Source organism: Salmo salar, chromosome 10, assembly GCF_965601325.2.
Source record: "Salmo salar chromosome 10, fSalSal1, whole genome shotgun sequence".
NCBI lineage: Eukaryota > Metazoa > Chordata > Actinopteri > Salmoniformes > Salmonidae > Salmo > Salmo salar.
The window spans coordinates 115,491,353-115,515,041 of NC_138300.1; the positions used below are offsets into that span (position 1 = coordinate 115,491,353).

Genomic DNA, 23,689 nt, shown 5'->3' on the forward strand with positions numbered 1-23,689 from the left:
CACACAAGCTCACAGAACGGGACCGCTGAAAATCATCCAAAAATTGTCTGTCCTCGGTTGCAACACTCACTATTGAATTCCAAGCTGCCTCTGGAAGCAATGTCAGCACAATAACTGTTTGTCGGGAGCTTCATGAAATGGGTTTCCATGGCCGAGCAGACGCACACAAGCCTAGGTTCACCATGCACAATGCCAAGTGTCGGCTGGAGTGGTGTAAAGCTCGCCACCATTGGACTCTGGAGCAGTGGGAACACGTTCTCTGAAGTTATGAATGACACTTCACCATCTGGCAGTCAGATGGACGAATCTGGGTTTGGCGGATGCCAGGAGAATGCTAACTGCCCGAATGAACAGTGCCAACTGAAAAGTTTGGAGGAGGAGGAATAATGGACTGGGGCTGTTTTTCATGGTTTGGGCTAGGTCCCTTAGTTCCAGTGAAGGGAAATCTTCACGTTACAGCATACAGACTATTCTGTGCTTCCAACTTTGTGACAGCAGTTTGGGGAAGGCCCTTTTCCTGTTTCAGCATGACAATGCCCCGTGCACAAAGCGAAGTCCATACAGAAATGGTTGTCGATTTTGGTGTGGAATAACTTGACTGGCCTGCACAGAGCCCTGACCTCAACCCCATTGAACACCTTTGGGATGAATTGGAACGCCAACTGCGAGTCAGGCCTAATCGCCCAACATCAGTGCTAACCTCACTAATGCTGTTGTGGCTGAATGGAAGCAAGTCCCTGCAACAATATTTCAACATCTAGCAGCAAAGGGGGGACCAACTCCATATTAATACCCATGATTTTGGATTGAGATGTTCGACGAGCAGGTGTCCACATACTTTTGGTCATGTAGTGTAGCTCAGTATTTGAATTATTTATTTTAAACAGTAATTTTTGCTCATATTTATCCAGGGTGTCAATATTTTCTTGGGACACAGCCAAAGACAAAAGCAACCGTTAGTGAACAGATAAGAGGAGTAAAATGGAGGGCTCAGCATCTTCTAATCCATTCTGTGTGTTGTAGAGTCCATGTTGGCTGATCAGGGACAAAGTCATTAATTTCATCAGGCTTTAATGACGCATTGGGATGTTGACCACAGAGCAACACTTTTCCCTTAATTAATGTGTGTGTGTGTGTGTGTGTGTGTGTGTGTGTGTGTGTGTGTGTGTGTGTGTGTGTGTGTGTGTGTGTGTGTGTGTGTGTGTGTGTGTGTGTGTGTGTAAGCCGTGCATGCAGGGTCATTCAGTATAAAGCATTACAGTAAGCCGATTTTGGGATCTGATTTTGTGCGAAATGTTATTTTGTTAAGTTAAGCATCTGGTTCCCCTCCCCCATGTTTTCTTTTGCGTGTGTGTGTGTTGGTGCGTGCATGTGAGCGGGTGTGTGTGGGTGTAGTGCCCTCTCTGTCTCAGACTCGCTGTAGTCCAAATGTAACTAGATTAACCAGATTAAAAGACAAGGGTGAGATTTCCTGTTTGGGGGGTTGACATGGATCTCGTCACGCCCCCTCCAGTCCTGAGCCCTCGTTACAGTGGCTTGCGAAAGTATTCACCCCCCTTGGCATTTTTCCTATTTTGTTGCCTTACAACCTGGAATTAAAATGGATTTTGGGGGGGTTTGTATCATTTGATTTACACAACATGCCTACCACTTTGAAGATGCAAAATATTTTTTATTGTGAAACAAACAAGAAATAAGACAAAAAAACAGAAAACTTGAGCGTGCATAACTATTCACCCCCCCCCCCCCCCCCCCCCAAGTTCAATACTTTGTAGAGCCACCATTCGCAGCAATTACAGCTGCAAGTCTCTTGGGGTATGTCTCTATAAACTAGGCACATCTAGCCACTGGGATTTTTGCCCATTCTTCAAGGCAAAACTGCTCCAGCTCCTTCAAGTTGGGTGGGTTCCGCTGGTGTACAGCAATCTTTAAGTCATACCACAAATTCTCAATTGGATTGAGGTCTGGGCTTTGACTAGGCCATTACAAGACATTTAAATGTTTCCCCTTAAACACTTGAGTGTTGCTTTAGCAGTATGCTTAGGGTCATCATCTTGCTTGTCCTCTCAAATCTCTGGAAGAATTTCCCTGTATTTAGCGCCATCCATCATTCCTTCAATTTTGATCAGTCCCTGCCGATGAAAAACATCCCCACAGCATGATGGCCAGAATAATGGTGTTCTCGGGGTGATGGGAGGTGTTGGGTTTGTGCCAGACATAACGTTTTCCTTGATGGCCAAAAAGCTCAATTTTAGTCTAATCTGAACAGAGTACCTTCTTCCATATGTTTGGGGAGTTTATAGTATGAAGAATACAATTGAACATAGCTGAATAAAGTAGAAAGGATCTTTTCTCCAAACAATTTCTGAGGGAGTGCGCTATTCTGTGTTGAACAGTTGGCAAATAAACTGGTTCTCCTATATGCTTAATTTAGAGTTGTTTTGCAACTTTAGTTGTGATACAAACGTTGGGCTATATGTTAAAAAAATATATACATTATAAGTCTGCATGGTGCAACTCTAATGATAATTTGAAAAAAGTTGCATGAAAGGCATTGGCTCTGATTTGCTTCTTGCACAGGCTGCACACACTTTATCAGTCTCTCATTTATCATTTGACAAGCACTTGATAATGCCTCGAATTTCCCGGCAGCATCCTCCGAGTGCCCCCTAAAAAAATCCATGCCTTTTCCGGTCAGTGGCCGTTGTGCCCTTGGGCTGAATATGATAATATCACGTTTAGGTAAGACACAGATGCAGACAGTGTAGAAGTAACAAGAGTTTATCACAACCACAAGGGCAGGCAAACGACAGGTCAAGGCAAGCAGGGGTCAGTAATCCAGAAAGGGTGAAACGGGTCCAGAATGGCAAGCAGTCTCAGGGTCAGGGCAGGCAGGGGTCAGTAATCCAGAATGGTGGGGTAAGGTACAAAACGGCTGGCAGTCTCAGGGTCAGGGCAGGCAGAACGGTCAAAAACAGGAAGGACTAGAAAAGAGCAGGAAAACAGACAGGACCAGGGAAACAAATGCTGGTAGGTTTTACGAACAAAACAAACTGGCAACAGACAAACAGAGAACACAGGTAAAAATACACAGGGGATAATGGGGAAGATGGGAGACACCTAGAGGGGGGTGGAGACAATCACGAAGACAGGTGAAACAGATCAGGGTGTGACAAATAATTATAATTCCCTTCTCCCGGCTGCGTGTTCCGAAGCACCTCTCACTCACATGGCTCTCTCAGATATCTCAATTCAAATTAGCCATTGCCCATCACGTGATCGGGTTCTTCTCACAGGCATCTATCTCAGCTGCGAATTAGGCTACAAGTGAAGACAGACACATCGACAGGACGCAACTGCGCACTTCCTTCTTATCGAATTCCGAGGCGCATATTGAAGATAGAAAACCTGTCCACATTTACTTTTCGTCAGCCAACAAGATGAGTAAGCCTAACGAACAGCAAATGCACGAGCCTATGGCAATCTACTATCCCCCGTAGTACTAAAGTTGACCTATTCTATTGGTCAACTTTCCTTCTGTGCGAGAAATAAATATTCAAAACATAGTCTGGGACAGTTGTGGGATGCGATGGATCCCAAATTAATACAACCACTTGCATCAAAAAACAGTTTAAAAGCAATGAGGCTGATGCAACAGATGAGAACGTTTAGCTTAAAATGTTGATCAAATATTAGGCTATTTCTTCACATAATAAGCGCAGCAATGCACACACGACAGTAGGCTATAAGCACGAGTGTTCCAAAATGCAATCAATTAGTGTAAAAGACTACAAATGTGATTATGCATGTAACGCTTTATTATAAAGGTGCATATTTATGGGGGAAATTATCTTCCCCAAACTCACACGCTGCCTATGTACAGTATGCACGTTAGGCTCTACACCAGTTGTAAAGTGGATTCATGTGCTTAATTTTAAGAAGTTATTTGGCCAGTTTAGTTGTGATACATGTCCGAACCTTATCAAAACACATAGGCCCATGGGCTAGGCTACATGAGGTGTGGGACTATGATTTGAAAAAGTCGCAAATAAAAGGCATGCGCTGTTTCTTGCCTGCCTACACACAAGCTAGGCATCATTCACAAGTGATAATATATCATTCACAAGGGATAGGGTAATATTGTTACCCATCAGACTATTCACTAAGCTAAGGGCCTGGGACTAAACACCTCCTATTGCAACTCGATCATGAACTACCTGACGGGGGCCGCCCCCAGGTGGTAAGGGTAGGTAACTGTGACGTGGTGAGTTTGGACCTAGGTGCAGAGAAGAGACCAGACGAGGAATCAGTGGTTAAGGATAAACATAAATACTTTACTGATAAACAGTAGCCCCAGGATCACAGTACACTGGAAAAAACAACAAACACTAAGTGACGAAAACTCATCAGGAAACAAACGCACAAGGTAAACAATTCAAGCTTCTGAAAATAAACCAGAAAACACACCTCTTTTAACAGGGAAATCGTAATGAGTAATAGGACGGTCTCTGCTGCCCTCTGGTGACAGGTGGAACCACAACAGGTAGCAACACATCTGCCACGCTGATCCTCAACACGGGGGCCCCTCAGTGGTGTGTGCTTAGTCCCCTCCTGTACTCCCTGTTCACCAATGACTGCATGGCCAGGCATAACTCCAACACCATCATTAGGTTTGCAGATGACACAACAGTGGTAGGCCTGATCACCGACGACAATGAGACAGCCACCCAAGTCTAGGTCCAACAGGCTTTTTAACAGCTTCTACCCCCAAGCCATAAGACTCCTGAACAGCTAATTAAATGGCTGTCCGGACTATTTGCATTGACCTCCCCACACCCATTTTTAGGCTGCTGCTGCTCTCTGTTTGCTTGTAAGCATTTCAATGTAAGGTTGTATTGTAATCAAATTTGATTTGATTTAATCTTGTCTTTACATATACTAAATAATATATGTGTGAAATTAGTTTTGATTTAGTATGGACCATTATCATGCACTTACCTCGGAACAGGAGCAGGGGGAAAAATACATGTCATCTATGCACTTAATTAGATATAGTAGGTCACAGAGGGTGAGGAGACTTTCACTAAGGGGTTTAGTCTTTGGGGGTTGTGTCTTTAGGGGGTTGTGACTGTGGCGACGGTCATAGAGTGCGAGGAGTATTTCACCTCCCCCGGGGGATGTTCCTGCCAGTCTGGGACTATCATCATCATTTTGAAATACATGGCTTACTGTTGTAGTCTCTCTTACTGTACACTTTAATGGAGGTCAGAGATGGTGATGAGACTCACCTTCCCCAAAGTTTCAGCATCTTCCCTGTCACCCTGGGACTCTCTGGGAGTGGTATTATACAAGTTTCAGCATCTTCCCTGTCACCCTGGGACTCTCTGGGAGTGGTATTATACAAGTTTCAGCATCTTCCCTGTCACCCTGGGACTCTCTGGGAGTGGTATTATACAAGCATCAGCATTCTATTAGGCTCGCAGAACCACTATTCATGTTTTCAATAATGATTTCAACGATTCAAACTACTTTCGAGTATCCTTCTCAGGGCAAATGTCACATTTTTCTGGTGTATTATTACAGTAGGTTTTCTGTACTTCGGATTTGTATCTGAAGAGGACAGGGGGCCAGGTTGAAGTGTTTGTGTTTGATAGACCTGGGGTCTAACTAGCTTAGTCCTCTTCTCTGGACGTGTGTAGAGGGTTGAGATCAGGCAGTGTAGAGGGCCTAACTGACCATCGATCATCAACACCATATGTGACCAGCCTTTTGGCCATTTGGACACTTCTCTGGCAGATGGGGGTTATGATGACACTTACACTGCGTGCACAATTATTAGGCAAGTGAGTATTCTGATGTTATCATTGTTTCTATTCACATTTTTGAACTCAAAACCATATAAACTTGAATGCTTATTGGATTTAATCATTTTCAGGTGATATGTATTTGTGTAATGAGGGAGGGTGTGGCGAAGGTGAATAACACCTTATATCAAGGTGTGCATAATTATTAGGAAGCCTCATTACCTCAGGTAAAATGGGCCAAAAAATACATTTAACTGACACTGAAAAGCCAAAAATGTAAAATGCCTTTCAGACGGATGCGACACTCTTTAAATAGCTAAACTATTGAGGTGTGATCACCGGACATTCAAACGTTTTGTTGCGAATAGTCAACTGGGGCGCAAAAAAACGCATGGGGAAGAAAAGGCGCAAATTAACTGCAAAAGACTTGAGAATAATTAAATGTCAAACTACCAGGAACCCATTATCCTCCAGTGCCACCGTATTCCAGAACTGCAACCTACCTGGAGTGTTCAGAAGTACAAGGTGTCAAGTGCTCAGAGACATGGTCAAGCTCAAGAAGACTGAAACAAGACCACCACTGAATAAGATTCACAAGTTGAAGTGTCAAGATTGGGCAAAGAAATACCTGAAGACAGATTTTTCAAAGGTTTTATGAACAGGTGAAATGAAAGTGACTCTTGATGGACCAAATGGATGGGCCCGTGGCTGGATCAGTAATGGACACAGGGCACCACTTTGAGTCAGGTGCCAGCAAGGTGAAGGAGGGGTACTGGTATGGGCTGCTATCATTGAGGATGAGGTAGTTGGACTTTTTCGGGTTGAAGATGGACTGAAACTCAACTCCCAAACCTACTGCCAGTTTCTGGAAGATTATTTTGTCAAACAGTAGTACAGGAAGAAGTCCTCAGCATTCCAGAAGGCCATGATCTTTATGCAGGACAATGCTCCATCACATGCATCCAAGTACTCCACTGCTTGGCTATTCAGCAAGGGCCTCAAAGATGCCTGAATAATGACCTGGCCCCCTTCCTCACCTGACTCAAATCCTATTGAGAACTTGTGGGCCCTTCTCAAACGTGAGATTTACAGTGATGGAAGACAATACACCTTTTTGAACAGCATTTGGGAGGATGTGGTTGCTGCTTCAGCGAAAATTGATCGTGAACAGATCAAGAAACTGACAGACTCCATGGATGGAAGGCTCATGGCAGTTATTGAAAATAAGGGTGGCTATATTGGTCACAAAATATTTTTGAAAGGCCAAAAATGTTATATAATTGTCATTTTGTATTACTTATCTCTTACACTTACTCTAAAAATTGAGAATAAACAAGTGAGTTGAGAGAAATTATTTTTGTAATTTAGTTGCCTAATAATTCTGCACACTAATAGTTGCCTAATAATTCTGCACACTTATATATTTCCCTGAGAAAGACAAAACTCACTTTTCCTTTGTTAAACATTCAGGTTTGAGGTTCAATAACATTTTGGATTGACTGAGAGCATTGTGGTTGTTCAACAATAAAATTAATCCAGAGGAATACAATTTGCCTAATAATTGTGCACGCAGTGTACTTGGCTCAGTACAATACTGTGTGTAGTATGATGAAGACACTCCACTGGCTTTAGGCTTGGATCAATACAATACTGTCCCTATAATGATGAAGACACTCCACTGGCTTTAGGCTTGGCTCAGTACAATACTGTGTGTAGTATGATGAAGACACTCCACTGGCTTTAGGCTTGGCTCAGTACAATACTGTGTGTAGTATGATGAAGACACTCCACTGGCTTTAGGCTTGGCTCAGTACAATACTGTGTGTAGTATGATGAAGACACTCCACTGGCTTTAGGCTTGGCTCAATACAATACTGTGTGTAGTATGATGAAGACATTCCACTGGCTTTAGGCTTGGATCAATACAATACTGTCCCTATAATGATGAAGACACTCCACTGGCTTTAGGCTTGGCTCAATACAATACTGTGTGTAGTATGATGAAGACACTCCACTGGCTTTAGGCTTGGATCAATACAATACTGTCCCTATAATGATGAAGACACTCCACTGGCTTTAGGCTTGGATCAATACAATACTGTGTGTAGTATGATGAAGACACTCCACTGGCTTTAGGCTTGGATCAATACAATACTGTCCCTATAATGATGAAGACACTCCACTGGCTTTAGGCTTGGATCAATACAATACTGTGTGTAGTATGATGAAGACACTCCACTGGCTTTAGGCTTGGCTCAGTACAATACTGTGTGTAGTATGATGAAGACATTCCCCTGGCTTTAGGCTTGGCTCAGTACAATACTGTCCCTATAATGATGAAGACACTCCACTGGCTTTAGGCTTGGCTCAGTACAATACTGTCCCTATAATGATGAAGACACTCCACTGGCTTTAGGCTTGGCTCAGTACAATACTGTCCCTATAATGATGAAGACACTCCACTGGCTTTAGGCTTGGCTCAGTACAATACTGTCCCTATAATGATGAAGACACTCCACTGGCTTTAGGCTTGGATCAATACAATACTGTCCCTATAATGATGAAGACATTCCACTGGCTTTAGGCTTGGATCAATACAATACTGTCCCTATAATGATGAAGACACTCCACTGGCTTTAGGCTTGGATCAATACAATACTGTCCCTATAATGATGAAGACACTCCACTGGCTTTAGGCTTGGCTCAATACAATACTGTGTGTAGTATGATGAAGACATTCCACTGGCTTTAGGCTTGGATCAATACAATACTGTCCCTATAATGATGAAGACACTCCACTGGCTTTAGGCTTGGCTCAATACAATACTGTCCCTATAATGATGAAGACACTCCACTGGCTTTAGGCTTGGATCAATACAATACTGTCCCTATAATGATGAAGACACTCCACTGGCTTTAGGCTTGGATCAATACAATACTGTCCCTATAATGATGAAGACACTCCCCTGGCTTTAGGCTTGGATCAACACAATACTGTCCCTATAATGATGAAGACACTCCACTGGCTTTAGGCTTGGATCAATACAATACTGTCCCTATAATGATGAAGACCTTTATGATGAGTAAAAGTGGAGAGACTGTTTGATATGATAGAGTTGTTTATGACAGGAACCCCGTTTTGAGAGTGATTGTTGGCTCTAGCTCCCAAAGCATATGCTGATTCTGTCTTTGTCTGTGTCACCCAGAACAGATCTACTGTAATGTTATTGTATGTTATTAGAAGAGGATGATGTCATACTGTACTGTGTTATTAGAAGAGGATGATGTCATACTGTACTGTGTTATTAGAACAGGATGATGTCATACTGTACTGTGTTATTAGAAGAGGATGATGTCATACTGTACTGTGTTATTAGAACAGGATGATATCATACTGTACTGTGTTATTAGAACAGGATGATATCATACTGTACTGTGTTATTAGAACAGGATGATGTCATACTGTACTGTGTTATTAGAACAGGATGATATCATACTGTACTGTGTTATTAGAAGAGGATGATATCATACTGTACTGTGTTATTAGAACAGGATGATATCATACTGTACTGTGTTATTAGAACAGGATGATGTCATACTGTACTGTGTTATTAGAACAGGATGATGTCATACTGTACTGTGTTATTAGAAGAGGATGATATCATACTGTAGTGATGATGTCATACTGTACTGTGTTATTAGAAGAGGATTTAGTCATACTGTACTGTGTTATTAGAACAGGATGATGTCATACTGTACTGTGTTATTAGAACAGGATGGTGTCATACTGTACTGTGTTATTAGAACAGGATGATGTCATACTGTACTGTGTTATTAGAACAGGATGATATCATACTGTACTGTGTTATTAGAAGAGGATGATATCATACTGTACTGATGATGTCATACTGTACTGTGTTATTAGAAGAGGATTTAGTCATACTGTACTGTGTTATTAGAACAGGATGATGTCATACTGTACTGTGTTATTAGAACAGGATGATGTCATACTGTACTGTGTTATTAGAACAGGATGGTGTCATACTGTACTGTGTTATTAGAACAGGATGATGTCATACTGTACTGTGTTATTAGAACAGGATGATATCATACTGTACTGTGTTATTAGAACAGGATGATATCATACTGTACTGTGTTATTAGAACAGGATGATATCATACTGTACTGTGTTATTAGAACAGGATGATATCATACTGTACTGTGTTATTAGAACAGGATGATATCATACTGTACTGTGCAGCAGTTCTTTATGTTTGTATTCAAGAGTGGGACAGTCAGTAAAATCTGTATTTTTAAAGGAGTAGTTCACTATTTTACAACATGATGTTAGATGGTTCATCACCCAGAAAGTAGTCCATGGGCCAGGAGAAATTGTAATCCATGGTTCGGTTTTCTTTAAACAGCCCCTACAAACTTCAGCTAACTAGAGCCACAGTTAGTTTAAAATCTATGGAATTTATTTAAAAGGCCAAATCATTTTCACGTAACATCAAACCAAATATGGAGTTGATTTGAGGAGATTTCAGGTGATTTTGGTCACAGGGGATCACATGCCATATTTCTTCCATTCATTTTTAGCTAGCGGTGGTTAAAGTTACCTGGGCCTTATTGAGGACCTGATTGAGTGGCTGGAAACAATGATCCATTAGACAGCAGCACAGGCTGGTTGAACACCTCAGAGACCACCTCTGGCCAGGAAATACAGGAATGAGAACAGTCCATAAACAGTTTATTAGATTGCAGCACAGTGTACAGATGTAGGGGCTTCATTTGAGCAACAAGAAATGTGACTTATTATGTGGATTATAATTAATGGATATTTTTGTAGGGGTTGATCAGTGTTTTGTAAAGGAAAATTAGGTATGACATTTCTCAGTGGAAATTACAAGCTTCAGAAGCATTCCATGGATGGGGTTGTAGATGGAACCCAAAAGGGTTCTGCCTGGAACAAAAAAGGTTCCAAGGCAGGTTATAGATTATGTATTATAAAGGTTATATAGGTTATAAATAGCACCCTTTTTTCTAAGAGTGTACAGTACATCTGTTATACAGGATGGTTGGAATACCACCAGAGACCTCCAAGCAGGAAATACTGTGCTGGAATCAGTCCATAAAACCTGGTTGAAATACCACCAGAGACCTCCAAGCAGGAAATACTGTGCTGGAATCAGTCCATAAAACCTGGTTGAAATACCACCAGAGACCTCCAAGCAGGAAATGCTGTGCTGGAATCAGTCCATAAAACCTGGTTGAAACACCACAAGAGAACTCTGAGCAGGAAATACCAAAAAAACGACTGAAGATATATAATCACCGTCAATCTCAGTCAAACCTCAATACTTTGCCAAGTTTTGCCGGGTTGTTGCATTTCTATTTTAAGGGTTGTGGTTTTACATTTAAGTTAAGTCATGGAGTGATGAAGATATGCTGCATTTCAGATCAGCTTCATGATGGAGAGTTGTTTCCATGGGGATAAGGATTTGTTACAACTATATTTTAGGGTTGTAATGTTATATTTCTGTCCAGTGATTGAGTCCTGAAGTGATGTTGACTTTGCCGAGTTCATATCAGCTTGATAGTGAGTTGTTATTGAGAGATGTAACATCTGATGGAATACGTTCTGTTACAGCTGTATTTTAGGGTTGCGATGTTACATTGAGTCCAGTCATTGAGTCCTGAAGGTTCATGTTGTACTGACTCTCAGGTGTATTGTCCTCTGTTTTGCAGGTGAACCAGGAAAATGTTGTGAAGGTGGGCCACAAACAGGTGGTCAATACAATCCGACACGGGGGCAACCGGCTCATCATCAAAGTGGTGACAGTTAGCAGGAATCTGGACCCTGATGACACGGCCAGGAAGAAAGGTAAGCCTCTTATCCTCTCTGTTTCTCACCTTGCTGCTCTGCCCTACACCACCTGGCCAGTGGGATCAATGACTGATCGGTTGGGATGAATCCACAGTGAGGGTCCCAGCTGGTCCTCAAACCAGAGCTGGGTTCAAATACTATTTGAAATCATTTTAAATACTTCATCTGTCCTCGATTTAGCTTGCCTGGCTTAATGGACCAATAGATAGACCTAAAACGTCAAACCCCATACTCCAGGCAGGCTAGAGCAAACGCTCAAAGTTTTTTTCAATATTTCAAATAGTATTTGAATCCAGGTGGTTGTAAACCGTCGTGGCCCATCCTTGTACTGTACTGTAATGTATCAGGAAGCTAGAAGCTGACCGCTAGAAGAACATTGATGACTGGTGCTTTTCAGCCTTGAAGTTGAGACTGTGGTTTTACAGTTGGGGCATTCAAAAGTGAACCTGTACTGCAGCACAGGTCCAATTCAAAGTGAATGTAACTGCACTGTCAGGGGCATATTTGGGAAATACATTTTTAAATGTTTTTGTTAGATGATTGCTACTGAACTTGGCGCTTGCATGGCGTCACTCTACTTGCTTGGCGTCACCCTGCGAGACTTGTGATGTTGTCACATGAACAATCCAGCTTTGCTGCAGCACAGGCATTTAAAAAAAGTTTGCCTGCTTTTTAACATCCCTATCTACCACTGGAGGCTACTGAGGGGAGGACGGCGTATAATAATGGCTGGAACGGAGCAAATGGAATGGCATCAACCACATTGATACCATTCCACTCATTCCACTCCAGCCATTACCATGAGTCCATCCTCCTCAATTAAGGAGTCACCAAACTCCTGTTCTGTCTATTAGAAATCTCACACTTGGGGCCTGTACAGGATGATGTAACATTACAGAACTCTCAGATAGAAATGTAGAATGTAGAACAGAAATTATTTTCTGTCACATAGTTTGTGATAGAGCTAACTCTATTCTATCACATCCTTGATGTTCTTTTGTGTGCTGTGTCATTGCAGTGGCCACACCTCCACGTAGGACTCCTCCCGCTGCCCTGTCCATGGCCATGCGCTCCAAATCCATGACCTCAGAGCTGGAGGAGCTAGGTAGGAATCAGCAATGTGGACCTGTGAGAATAGAATTCCAAGAGATCAAATGCATTTTGTATGCTTGTGGTTTGTTCTCTGTGTGTTTGTTTAGTGATTTGATTATCTGGAAAACATTTTTAAAAGTAACTGTGCACTCCTGATTTTTTTTTTCAATACCTGCCTCTACAGTGGACAAAGGTATGCAGTATACCGTAGCTAGTGTTTGGTCACAGCTGCACGCATCTCACGTCATTTAAGAGATGACTATATTTATTCTTCTTTGAGGGGGCTTGAACAATGATGTACTTTGTAAAAAGGCACAAAGCTATTCTGCTCTGTAGGGTTTGATCTGAAGAGAGCTGGAGAGAACATTTGAAGGACTGTGCTGAATCATCTAAAGTGATAAAGGGATCATTAGCCAGCATGACTGATAATTTTGAACTGTTTTGAACCATCATAACAGTTGCATAATTCCACGCCATGTCATCATAAATTGAATTTAATACGCTTTAAAAAACAATATTATTAATTTACTTAGACATTTAATTGATTGATTTACCTCAGAGCTGTATGCTGTATGTAAATAGCTTTGATTTGACTCACCTTTTGAAAAGCTTTTACCTTATTGCTGACTCATCTGTCGCTTACAACTGTTCTGCAGTAGATGTCTTTTGAAGGGCCGGTCATAGAAATATCATGATTGGACCGATCATTCTATGTCTATGGGGTTACTGGTCATTCTATGTCTTTGTCTATGGGGTTACTGGTCATTCTATGTCTTTGTCTATGGGGTTACTGGTCATTCTATGTCTTTGTCTATGGGGTTACTGGTCATTCTATGTCTTTGTCTATGGGATTACTGGTCATTATATGTCTTTGTCTATTGGGCAAGTGGCATGTTTGGAAGCTTGAATACAATTGCTTAATGAAAATATAACTAGGCCTATAGTGGTCAGTAGTGGTTATAATATAATTCAGCTTTAAATGACAATATTACACTATCTTTGCATAATAGCCTGTGTTGATGGTAAGAGATTATTTTGTTGATTACTTTTGATCATCTGCTATATAAGTTCTTTCTATTTTCTTATTTGTAAGCCACTTTGAGGAAAAAGATGGGTGGTAAGTGTGATCGGCATGCTTTATACAGTACATGTACAAAACAACTGATGTTCTTTTGACTTTATTTACTAGATCCCTATTTGTTTACGATTGTGTTCAATTAGAATGAATGCTATATACTTGATGATATGTTCTCTCACTCACTAGATCCTTAGCTAGACACTGAGTGGACAAAACATTAAGAACACCTGCTCCTTCCTTGACATAGACTGACCAGGTGAAAGCTATGATCCCTTATTGATGTCACTTGTTAAATCCACTTCAATCATATAGATGAAGGTGAGACGACAGGCTAATGTTTAAACCTTGAGACAATTGAGACATGGATTGTGTATGTGTGCCATTCAGAGGGTGAATGGGCAAGACAAAAGGTGAAAGTTCCTTTGAAAGGGCATGGTAGTAGGTGCCAGGTGTACCGATTTGTGTCAAGAACTGCAACAGTTTCCCATGTGTATCAAGAATGGTTCACCACCCAAAGGACATCCAGCCAACTTGACACAAATGTGGGAAGCATTGGAGTCAACATGGGCCAGCATCCCTGTGGAACGCTTTCGACACCTTCTAGAATCCGTGCACCCGACGAATTGAGGCTGTTCTGAGGGCAGAAGGGGGTATAACTCAATATTAGGAAGGTGTTCCTAATGTTTGGTATACTCAGTGTACTATACATGCTCACTGGACTTTAGAGGGCATTTAGTGGGTATGAAGGTGAACTAGTGTTTGTTGTCTAGGGGTTGTAACCTAAACAGGGGTGTCGTAAAAATTAAGAACATATGAAAATGCCCTTCTGAACAAGAACCTGTTTAAAAACTAACTTTTCACAGCAATGCCTACGTACTTCAGTTCGGTGTGAGAGCGCAGTGCTATTCTCATGCATTATTCATGGTTCTGGCCCTCTTTTAGACACAGTTATGCAAGATCAGGAAAAAGCAACAGCAGAGATCTTGGATGTGTCCAAACGTGCACTCTTTTCTCTATATTTTCCACTACTTTTGACCAAAACCCTATGGGCTCTGGTCAAAAGTAGTGCACTTTAAAGGGAATAGGGTATCATTAGGGATTAGGATGCATCCCTCTACTTTAGATTTGCATCCCTCTACCACAGATTTGTAACCTTCTAAAATGGTTGTAGTGTTTTCTGTAATGATAAAATGATCTGAAACACCTTTATGGGATAATAACTGAAAGACCTAGAGTTAATGCACAACAGTCAGCTGCGTATATCAAAGAGTAGGTAGCTGCCTTCTCAGAATACACTACAGACTTAACTTTAACGGCACAACGCTGTTATACAATGGGCCCATTACAAATAGGCATTTGACTCATACAGAAACAAGATGTTGCCATGGCAATAATGCTGCATAGAGTACAGTGCATTGTCAACTATAGCAGGAGAGCATTCTACCTGCAAAAAATATTATATACACTTAGAAAAAGGGGTTCCAAAAGGGTTCTTTGGCAGACCCCATAGGAACACCTTTTCCCTTGAAAAGGGTTCTACATGGAACCCAAAAAGGTTCTACCTGGAACCAAAAAGGGTTCTCCTATGGGTACAGCCAAAGAACCCTTTTAGATTCTAGATAGCACCTTTTTTTCTAAGAGTGTACAGTTCTGCTGCTGCCTAGTCGTAGGCACATTATTCAGCTGTAACGGCCTCGCTCTGTGTTCACTACTTCACACCAGAACACTGGAGATTTGCAGCAATGCTTCTAGAATTCTAGAATGCATGGTCACACCAGACACTAAGGTGTCTTAGAATGTGTGGCTTCTTCACATCAATCCACCAGGGTTCCTTACTGCCATAAATACTGCTTTGTTACTGTATCAGCAGATGTGACAGAGAAAGAGACAGATATAGCTGGGTGGCCAGTGATGGTGAGAATGTTTTTAGACAGCACTGGAATCTTCTCCATCTTAATTATACAGTACACATATGGTCATGTCTGTATTAGTATGCAGACAGAAGGATCAGAGTATTACTGTATGAAGCTGTTTTTTCCACAGGGGTTTAAACAGTGATAACAGTCATGTTTATCATTTGTCATACACTGTGTCTTTCGATAAAGGTTATTAATACACTAATAGCAGACAATGTGCATCAAACATAAACAGCTCTTGCTTAGCAGGTTAGCCTTTTTCATCATGAATCTTGTTCTGGGGGCAGCTCTGCAGAGTAGTCACTAGCTAGCACAGCCACAAAGTCATAAAATCTCATTTTAAACATAACCCTAACCTTAACCACACTGCTAACCTTAATGCTTAACCCTAACCTTATTGTCATGAATTTTTACAATATAGCCAATTTTAACTTTGCAGCTGGCCTATCTAAAGGGAAATTACTCAGTTCTACCTTCAGGACAAAACTCATGACACTAAATGTCAACCTGCTCTTGGTTAGATTTAATTCAGTAATAATGTATTTCATGAAGACAGTAGGATGTAGCCTATAGCCCTCTCTCCTCAGTTCACAGGTTTTTGACAGCAGTGAGGGAGAAGGGTTTTTGAATGTGTAATCAGAATAACTAGAGATACCGTATGGATGTCCCTATCTGAACTGCCTTTTCTTCCTGTTCTAGATGATCAGTCTTCAGATAATGAGCGTCTAAAGAAGAGGATTGTATTCTCAGTCACTCTAAGTAATCGTCCCATGCATGGGAGCGCTCAAAAAGAAAAAAAAGACTAGCATGTTGGTTGTGCAGTTGCCGCTGAACCATATAGCCTGGTCCAGATCAGTTTGTGCCGTCTTACCAAATTCTTGTCACTCATTGTCAATTTTTTAAGGGTTGCGTCTTAAATGACACCCTAACTCATATAGTCCACTACTTTTAAACAGAGCCCTATGGGCCCTGGTCAAAAGTAGTGGACTGGATAGGGAATAGGATTCCATTTAGGACGCAACCAAGGAGTTAAAAACAGACCAAAACAGCTAAATCATAGAACCAAAAGAAAGTGATAGCTAGCTTGCACGGCTTTGACTTTGACCAATGTCAGTGTGACTATTTCTGTTCCCTTTTCCTTTATGCTCGGTTTGATTTCCCATTCTGACTGACGGAATGGATTGTCATTGCTTGGAGACAGATATAGAGTGTAGGCTATGGTATCCTATACTCACAGTGGAGCGGTGTCTGTCTGTCTGTCTGTCTTTGTGTTCCAGATAAAGTGGAAGAGAACATGCCTCCTCAGAAGCCCATATGGGACAACTCTAACACTGACATAAGGGTCGCAAACACGGTCAAAACGCGGCCCAACAGCAGGTGCTTGGCCATGAACCCAGAGATGAACGTAAGTATAACCACTAACCAGGCTTTACTCTACTACTATCTACACTACTCTGTTGTGAGGTATGCGTATGTATTTCATTATTGAGTGTGTAGTTTGTTGCTATGTGACACTGGAGCAAGACCATAGAGATCTATGCTGCGAGAATGCTGATGGGTGCACCATTGCCTGTTGCAATTTACTGTTCTAAGCTGGCTGGATAAGGAAGTACATGATGGACTTCATCTGTTACGAGGTGTTTATGGTCCTGATGGATTTTATCTGTTAGGAGGTGTTCATGGTCCTGATGGATTTTATCTGGTAGGAGGTGTTCATGGTCCTGATGGATTTTATCTGGTAGGAGGTGTTCATGGTCCTGATGGATTTTATCTGTTAGGAGGTGTTCATGGTCCTGATGGACTTCATCTGTTACGAGGTGTTTATGGTCCTGATGGATGTTATCTGTTAGGAGGTGTTCATGGTCCTGATGGATTTTATCTGTTAGGAGGTGTTCATGGTCCTGATGGATTTTATCTGTTAGGAGGTGTTTATGGTCCTGATGGATGTTATCTGTTAGGAGGTGTTTATGGTCCTGATGGATGTTATCTGTTAGGAGGTGTTCATGGTCCTGATGGATTTTATCTGTTAGGAGGTGTTCATGGTCCTGATGGATGTTATCTGTTAGGAGGTGTTTATGGTCCTGATGGATGTTATCTGTTAGGAGGTGTTCATGGTCCTGATGGACTTCATCTGTTACGAGGTGTTTATGGTCCTGATGGATTTTATCTGGTAGGAGGTGTTTATGGTCCTGATGGATTTTATCTGTTAGGAGGTGTTCATGGTCCTGATGGACTTCATCTGTTACGAGGTGTTTATGGTCCTGATGGATTTTATCTGTTAGGAGGTGTTCATGGTCCTGATGGACTTCATCTGTTACGAGGTGTTTATGGTCCTGATGGATTTTATCTGTTAGGAGGTGTTCATGGTCCTGATGGATTTTATCTGTTAGGAGGTGTTCATGGTCCTGATGGATTTTATCTGTTAGGAGGTGTTCATGGTCCTGATGGACTTCATCTGTTACGAGGTGTTTATGGTCCTGATGGATTTTATCTGTTAGGAGGTGTTCATGGTCCTGATGGATTTTATCTGTTAGGAGGTGTTCATGGTCCTGATGGATTTTATCTGGTAGGAGGTGTTCATGGTCCTGACCTGCTTCTCAACTAGTGTTTAGGTTTAAACAGCTTCATGTTCTTACTTTTCCATTAGATCTTTCACAAGTTGACCTGCAGCAGAGGACAAATAAATGTGTTTGGTTAATAACCTCTTACACTTGTGGGAATTGCCCAATATGGATAGGGCTAAATTGAAATGTTTCTTAAGGAATAAATATTTAAAGCGTATGCGTAACCATGGTAGCAATTAAAAGGGAACAGTTTGGCGATTATGGGAAAATGATTAGTCCAAAGTTGAGGACACAACAGTTCACCTGACACAAGACTGAATCCAAACATTACACAGTTGATTGTATGTGCATTTTACATGTATTGTACTTTTTGCCGCATTTGTTGATAACAAAATAAAAAAAATATCTGGATACATTCAGTAACATGGTAATAATATTCTTGGAAAATTTGGGGTACAGTAGGTGCAACATAAAAGTGAGAGGTCTAACTGGTGTTTCCAAGTGGCCACACACCTCTCCAAAGTGTGCACAGTTCATAATGCATTTCAATGCATTTTTATGACTCCTAGCTATGCCATTGAGGAACTAGAGCAAGCACACTTGTAGTTGTTTTGTTTGGAATATAGCCCTGCATCCCCGCCTTTACACAATTATTGTTGTTGTTTACTCAATCCATAAATGGGCCATTATAAATTCGAAATCTGGGTCAGGTAAGCATCATTTTTAATCTTGCTCTATTGCCAACATGACGAGCTAAATTAGAAACTATAGCGTTAGGCTTTCACAAGGCAATTCAGAGAAGCAGATCATCATTTTTAATCTTGCTCTATTGCCAACATGACGAGCTAAATTAGAAACTATAGCGTTAGGCTTTCACAAGGCAATTCAGAGAAGCAGATCATCATTTTGGTGTGCATAGAATGGAGTCATGAGTGTGCTGTACAGTATGTATGCAGGTTAAATATTTAGCATGGACAGAAACATGTTGAGATGTAGTTACCAGATGTTCCTATGGACTTTTTCATAATTTTGGTGTGCATAGAATGGAGTCATGAGTGCATTCAGGTGTGTGGTCCACTGCAAATGTTCTTCACAATACAACAAACAGGCTCATTCTGTTCAGAACAACCCAGGGTATAACACCAGGTCATCTTGTAACTGTACATCTAACATAGTCATCATAAACATTGATAGTGTATATTACATCAGTTTTATGACATGGAAATGTGAATACAATTTTATTTGATTTGAAATCTGCCATTTTCAACCCGTATATGGGTACGAGTGTAAAGGGCTATGAAATAAATGACAAATAAAATGAAAGGAAATGTACATCAACAATCATTCTAACTGATCTATAAACTGATAGACTGTTTCCCATGCAGGCTCAGTCTCTTCTCCTCTCTTTGTTACAGTCCATGTGTGAGAGCCAGGACGTGTCGATGCAGACCCAGACCCAGCCCAGAGAGCCAGGCAGCCCCAGAGGTCGAGGCCCCTTCCTGGGGGTGCCAAACAGACAGGGGACCATGAGACGACAAAAGTCCATAGGAACATCTGGTAACTACATCTCAACATGTTTCTGTCCATGCTAAATATTTAACCTGCATACATACTGTACAGCACACACTTATATACAGTACACATGCGTGCACAGGCATGCACACTCACACACACACACACACAGACATCTGTATTCAATTACCTTTTTTCCCGTACACACACCCTTGAAGGTTTCAATTCTATAATTGCCGTTAATGTAAAGTAATAGTCAATGTATGTTGCTTTTTCTTCAGGAATAACAGAAGAGGACGCCCCTCAGTTCCTGACCCCTCCCATGTTGAAATTCACCAGGAGCCTATCAATGCCGGACACATCAGAGGACATCCCACCCCCGCCCGCTATCTCCCCTCCATCTCCCCCTTACAACAACGACCCCAACCCCCAGGGCAGAGGCTACGGCACTATCAGACACACTGTTCCCAAAGGCACCGCCCCTGAGCGAGGGGGGGACCCCAACACGGGCGGCAGGGACGGATGGAGGGAACAGGGGGGTATGTACTACACAGAGCCCCAGTCGGAACAGTATCAGTCTGAGGACCACCACCACCACCAGGGTAGCCAGAGTCCAGGCCAAGGGCTCACAGCCCAGCAGAGCTTCCTGAACCGCAGGGCCCAGATCCCAGAGAACCCATACTCAGACCTGGGGAAGATGGGCAACCTGGGCCTGTTTGCCCCCAACAAACCTCAGAGGAGGAAGGGCATGCTGATGAAGCAGAACAAGATTGAGGACAGCCCAGAGAAGACCTGCACCATAAAAATCCCAACCATCATCATCAAAGAACCCTCTACATCTAGCAGTGGGAAGAGCAGCCAGGGCAGCAGCATGGAGATAGAGACTGGATCCCATGACCACCCAGGACAACTCCGGCCGGATGACGGACACAACCCCAGCAGTCCCTTTGCCACGGCCATGGCGGGCGCAGTGCGGGAACGTGAGATGAGGATGGTGGATTCTCACCAGAACTCCCCATCCTACAGGTTCACCGACCAGGGTGAAGAAGACTCGCCTCCCGCGCCCGCGCCTCGCCTCCGCCACTCCAAGTCCATCGACGAGGGAATGTTCAGTAGTGACGAGCGCCTGCGTCGCCTCATGGCCCCACCGGCCTCACTACTCAGCATCCCCAGAAGAGGGAGTAACGTGGCGGTCTTCAACACCCCGGAGCCCACTGTTGTGAGAGAGCCGCTCCACACGCGCACTGGCCACCACAGCCCGGTCAGTCTGCCCGCCAAGACCTATACCTCCAGTAGTGGGCGCTACGTCCACCCAGTCACAGGGAAGCCTCTGGACCCCAACTCTCCTCTGGCCCTGGCTCTGGCTGCACGGGACCGGGCCATGAGAGAGCAGTCCCAGCCACTCCCGCTGAAGACCGAACTGCCTAAACCTGACCTGAACAAGCCTCTGTTCATCGACACCAAGCTGAGGACCGGCATGGGCGCAAATTTCTCCTCGACCGCCACCATGGGTCGACCGGGCAGGGCGGGGCTTCGTAGGCAGATGACAGAGGCAAAGTACGAGACAGAGTCCAAATACGACCACCCGTTGGCCAAAGACAAGGACAAGAGTCTCTCCCGTCCTCAGAGAGAAGAGGAGAAGAAGAACATGTTGATAGACATTGGTGACACGTCTCAGCAGAAGTCAGCTGGGTTGCTGATGGTCCACACCACTGACGAGAACAACCTGTCTGAGGGGGAGAGGGACGGGGCGGTCAGTCCAGACAGCACCCCCAGTGAGCTCCGGGACCCCAACCAACCTAACACCCCCAAAATGGCCTCCCCTAACCCCCACAACCCCCACTCTATGGGCCCTGGACCCAGAGGTAGTAAGACCATGATCACCGTCACCTCAGTGGACGAGCCGGTCAAACTACCCTTCGGTATCCCCCCTCCACCCTGTGTTCCCTCCGTGGACATCGACGATGAGTTCTTTGCTGACCCACTGCCACCGCCGCTCGAGTTCGCCAACAGCTTCGACATCCCAGAGGACCAAAAGGGGGCGATCGCTGAGCTCCTGAAACAGCAACGAAACGCTGGCAGGGCACCATCGTCTCTAGCCCCCTTCTATCCCTATCACGGTAACACCCCAGGCCACCCTGACCAGACCATGATCAAACGGCCTGCGGTGCTCACCAACTGTACGCCCCCCTGTTTCCCCCATGCCCTCTTGGAGAGCTACGATCCTATCAGTGACTCGGGCATTGATGTGGAGCCGGACAGCCGCAGTATTGGAGACCCCCAGCTGGAGACTACAAGCACTATGTCCACCGTATCCAGTATCTCCACGCTGTCGTCCGAGGGTGGCGAGGTGCTGGACAACACATGTACAGTCTATGCAGACAGACAGGCCTTTCTGGTGGACCGGACTTCAAAGTCAAGAACCAGGCAACCTGCCGCAAACAAGAGCAACGCACTTTACAAGGACCCTGCCTTGATGGATAGAGAGGAGAACATAAGAACTTTCGCCGCACCTTCCTCCGTCCCACCGCCTCCCCCCGGGGCCAGCGTCTCTTCAGAGCCTCCCAGAACACCAACTCAAAGAACCTCCAAGCTATGGGGAGACCCTCCAGGCTCTAACCCCCAGGACATGCAGAACAAGGACAGGACACCAAAGCCAGGAGAGGGGATAGACTCTTCTTCCTCAGGATGTAGGACTGTTTTTGGATCAAGGTAGGCTACGCCGTGTGTATGTGTGTGTGTGTTCTGCCGGAGAGCAGAAGGAGTTGCCTAGCAACCTAATAATGAGAGCAGCAGCCTTGAGGAGTAGATGAGCAACAACGTCATGCCAGTCTGATTATCATAGAGACCAAACCGCCACAGAGCTTTCCTCCGAAGGAAGGGGTGAGTGGTGTGTCACTGTGTGTCGCTAGCAGCACGGTTCAAAATAGCACAGAGGCTGCGTGCCAAATGGCACCCTATTCCCTACTTAGTGCACCAGGGCCCATAGGGGAATAGGGAATAGTGTGCCATTTGAGATGCATACACACTTTGTTTTAACAGGGGTGGATGGTGTGTGTGTAACCTGTCTCTCAATTGTCTGTCATTTGAACAAACCCAGAGTTGGTCAAATATCAATGGGCCTCTCTGGTCAGTTAACTCTCCTCTTCATTCCTCTACCAGTCACCGCAAACCACTGGAAGTAGATTGTCATCGTAGACTAGATATGAATGTGTGTGTATACATTGAGGCTCCAACAGATGTAGGCTATGGAGTGGTGTATGTGTGGGATGTATGATTGTAGGCTGTTATTGTGTAGTTGGTTTTTGCAGGTATGAATGCATATTTGTGTGTATTTAGAACACTTTTGTGTATGCAGGTCACTGTCTGAACGTTTGTTTATCGCTGCTCGTACGGTATGTCTATTTGTGTAACTGGCAGATATCTTGTTTGTACAGCAGGCTACGTAAGCCGGCATGGCATTTCTTACAGACACTGTGCGTTCCACCCTACAGCAGTCCTCTGGGATAGCAACAAACTCATTTATTATGGAAAGCTGTGGTTATTTACAGAGCAGACCAGATGAGGCTAACTCTAAAAGTCATGGCTGTACCACCAAAGCTCTGCTACCAGTGTTGTTCACGCTGAATATACTGCAGAGCACAGAACAAACCTAATCAGAATGAGATATTAGGTTAACCTGATTCAACCTGATACATAAATAAATGAATAGAGATCTTCTGACACTTTCAAAGAAATGGCTGTCACTTTTTATGGGAAGGAAAACACTGTTAGTTTCTATGGGAAGGAAAACACTGTTAGTTTCTTTGTATTTAGAATGAATTCCCCACTTCCAA

At 43.3% G+C, this 23,689-nt stretch overlaps 1 protein-coding gene across 2 annotated transcripts in view; it reads left to right on the forward strand.

Annotated features, from left to right (window-relative positions):
- LOC106561615 (SH3 and multiple ankyrin repeat domains protein 2) overlaps positions 1-23,689 on the forward strand; it is a 54,082-nt gene that overhangs the window by 23,773 nt on the left and 6,620 nt on the right. The window contains exons 3-7 of one of the 2 annotated variants that reach the window (XM_082957406.1): positions 11,553-11,688; positions 12,710-12,796; positions 17,055-17,182; positions 19,757-19,898; positions 20,135-22,565. In XM_082957406.1, the coding sequence (XP_082813532.1) occupies positions 11,553-11,688; positions 12,710-12,796; positions 17,055-17,182; positions 19,757-19,898; positions 20,135-22,565 (2,924 nt within the window). The other variant, XM_082957407.1, reaches the window with a different exon arrangement.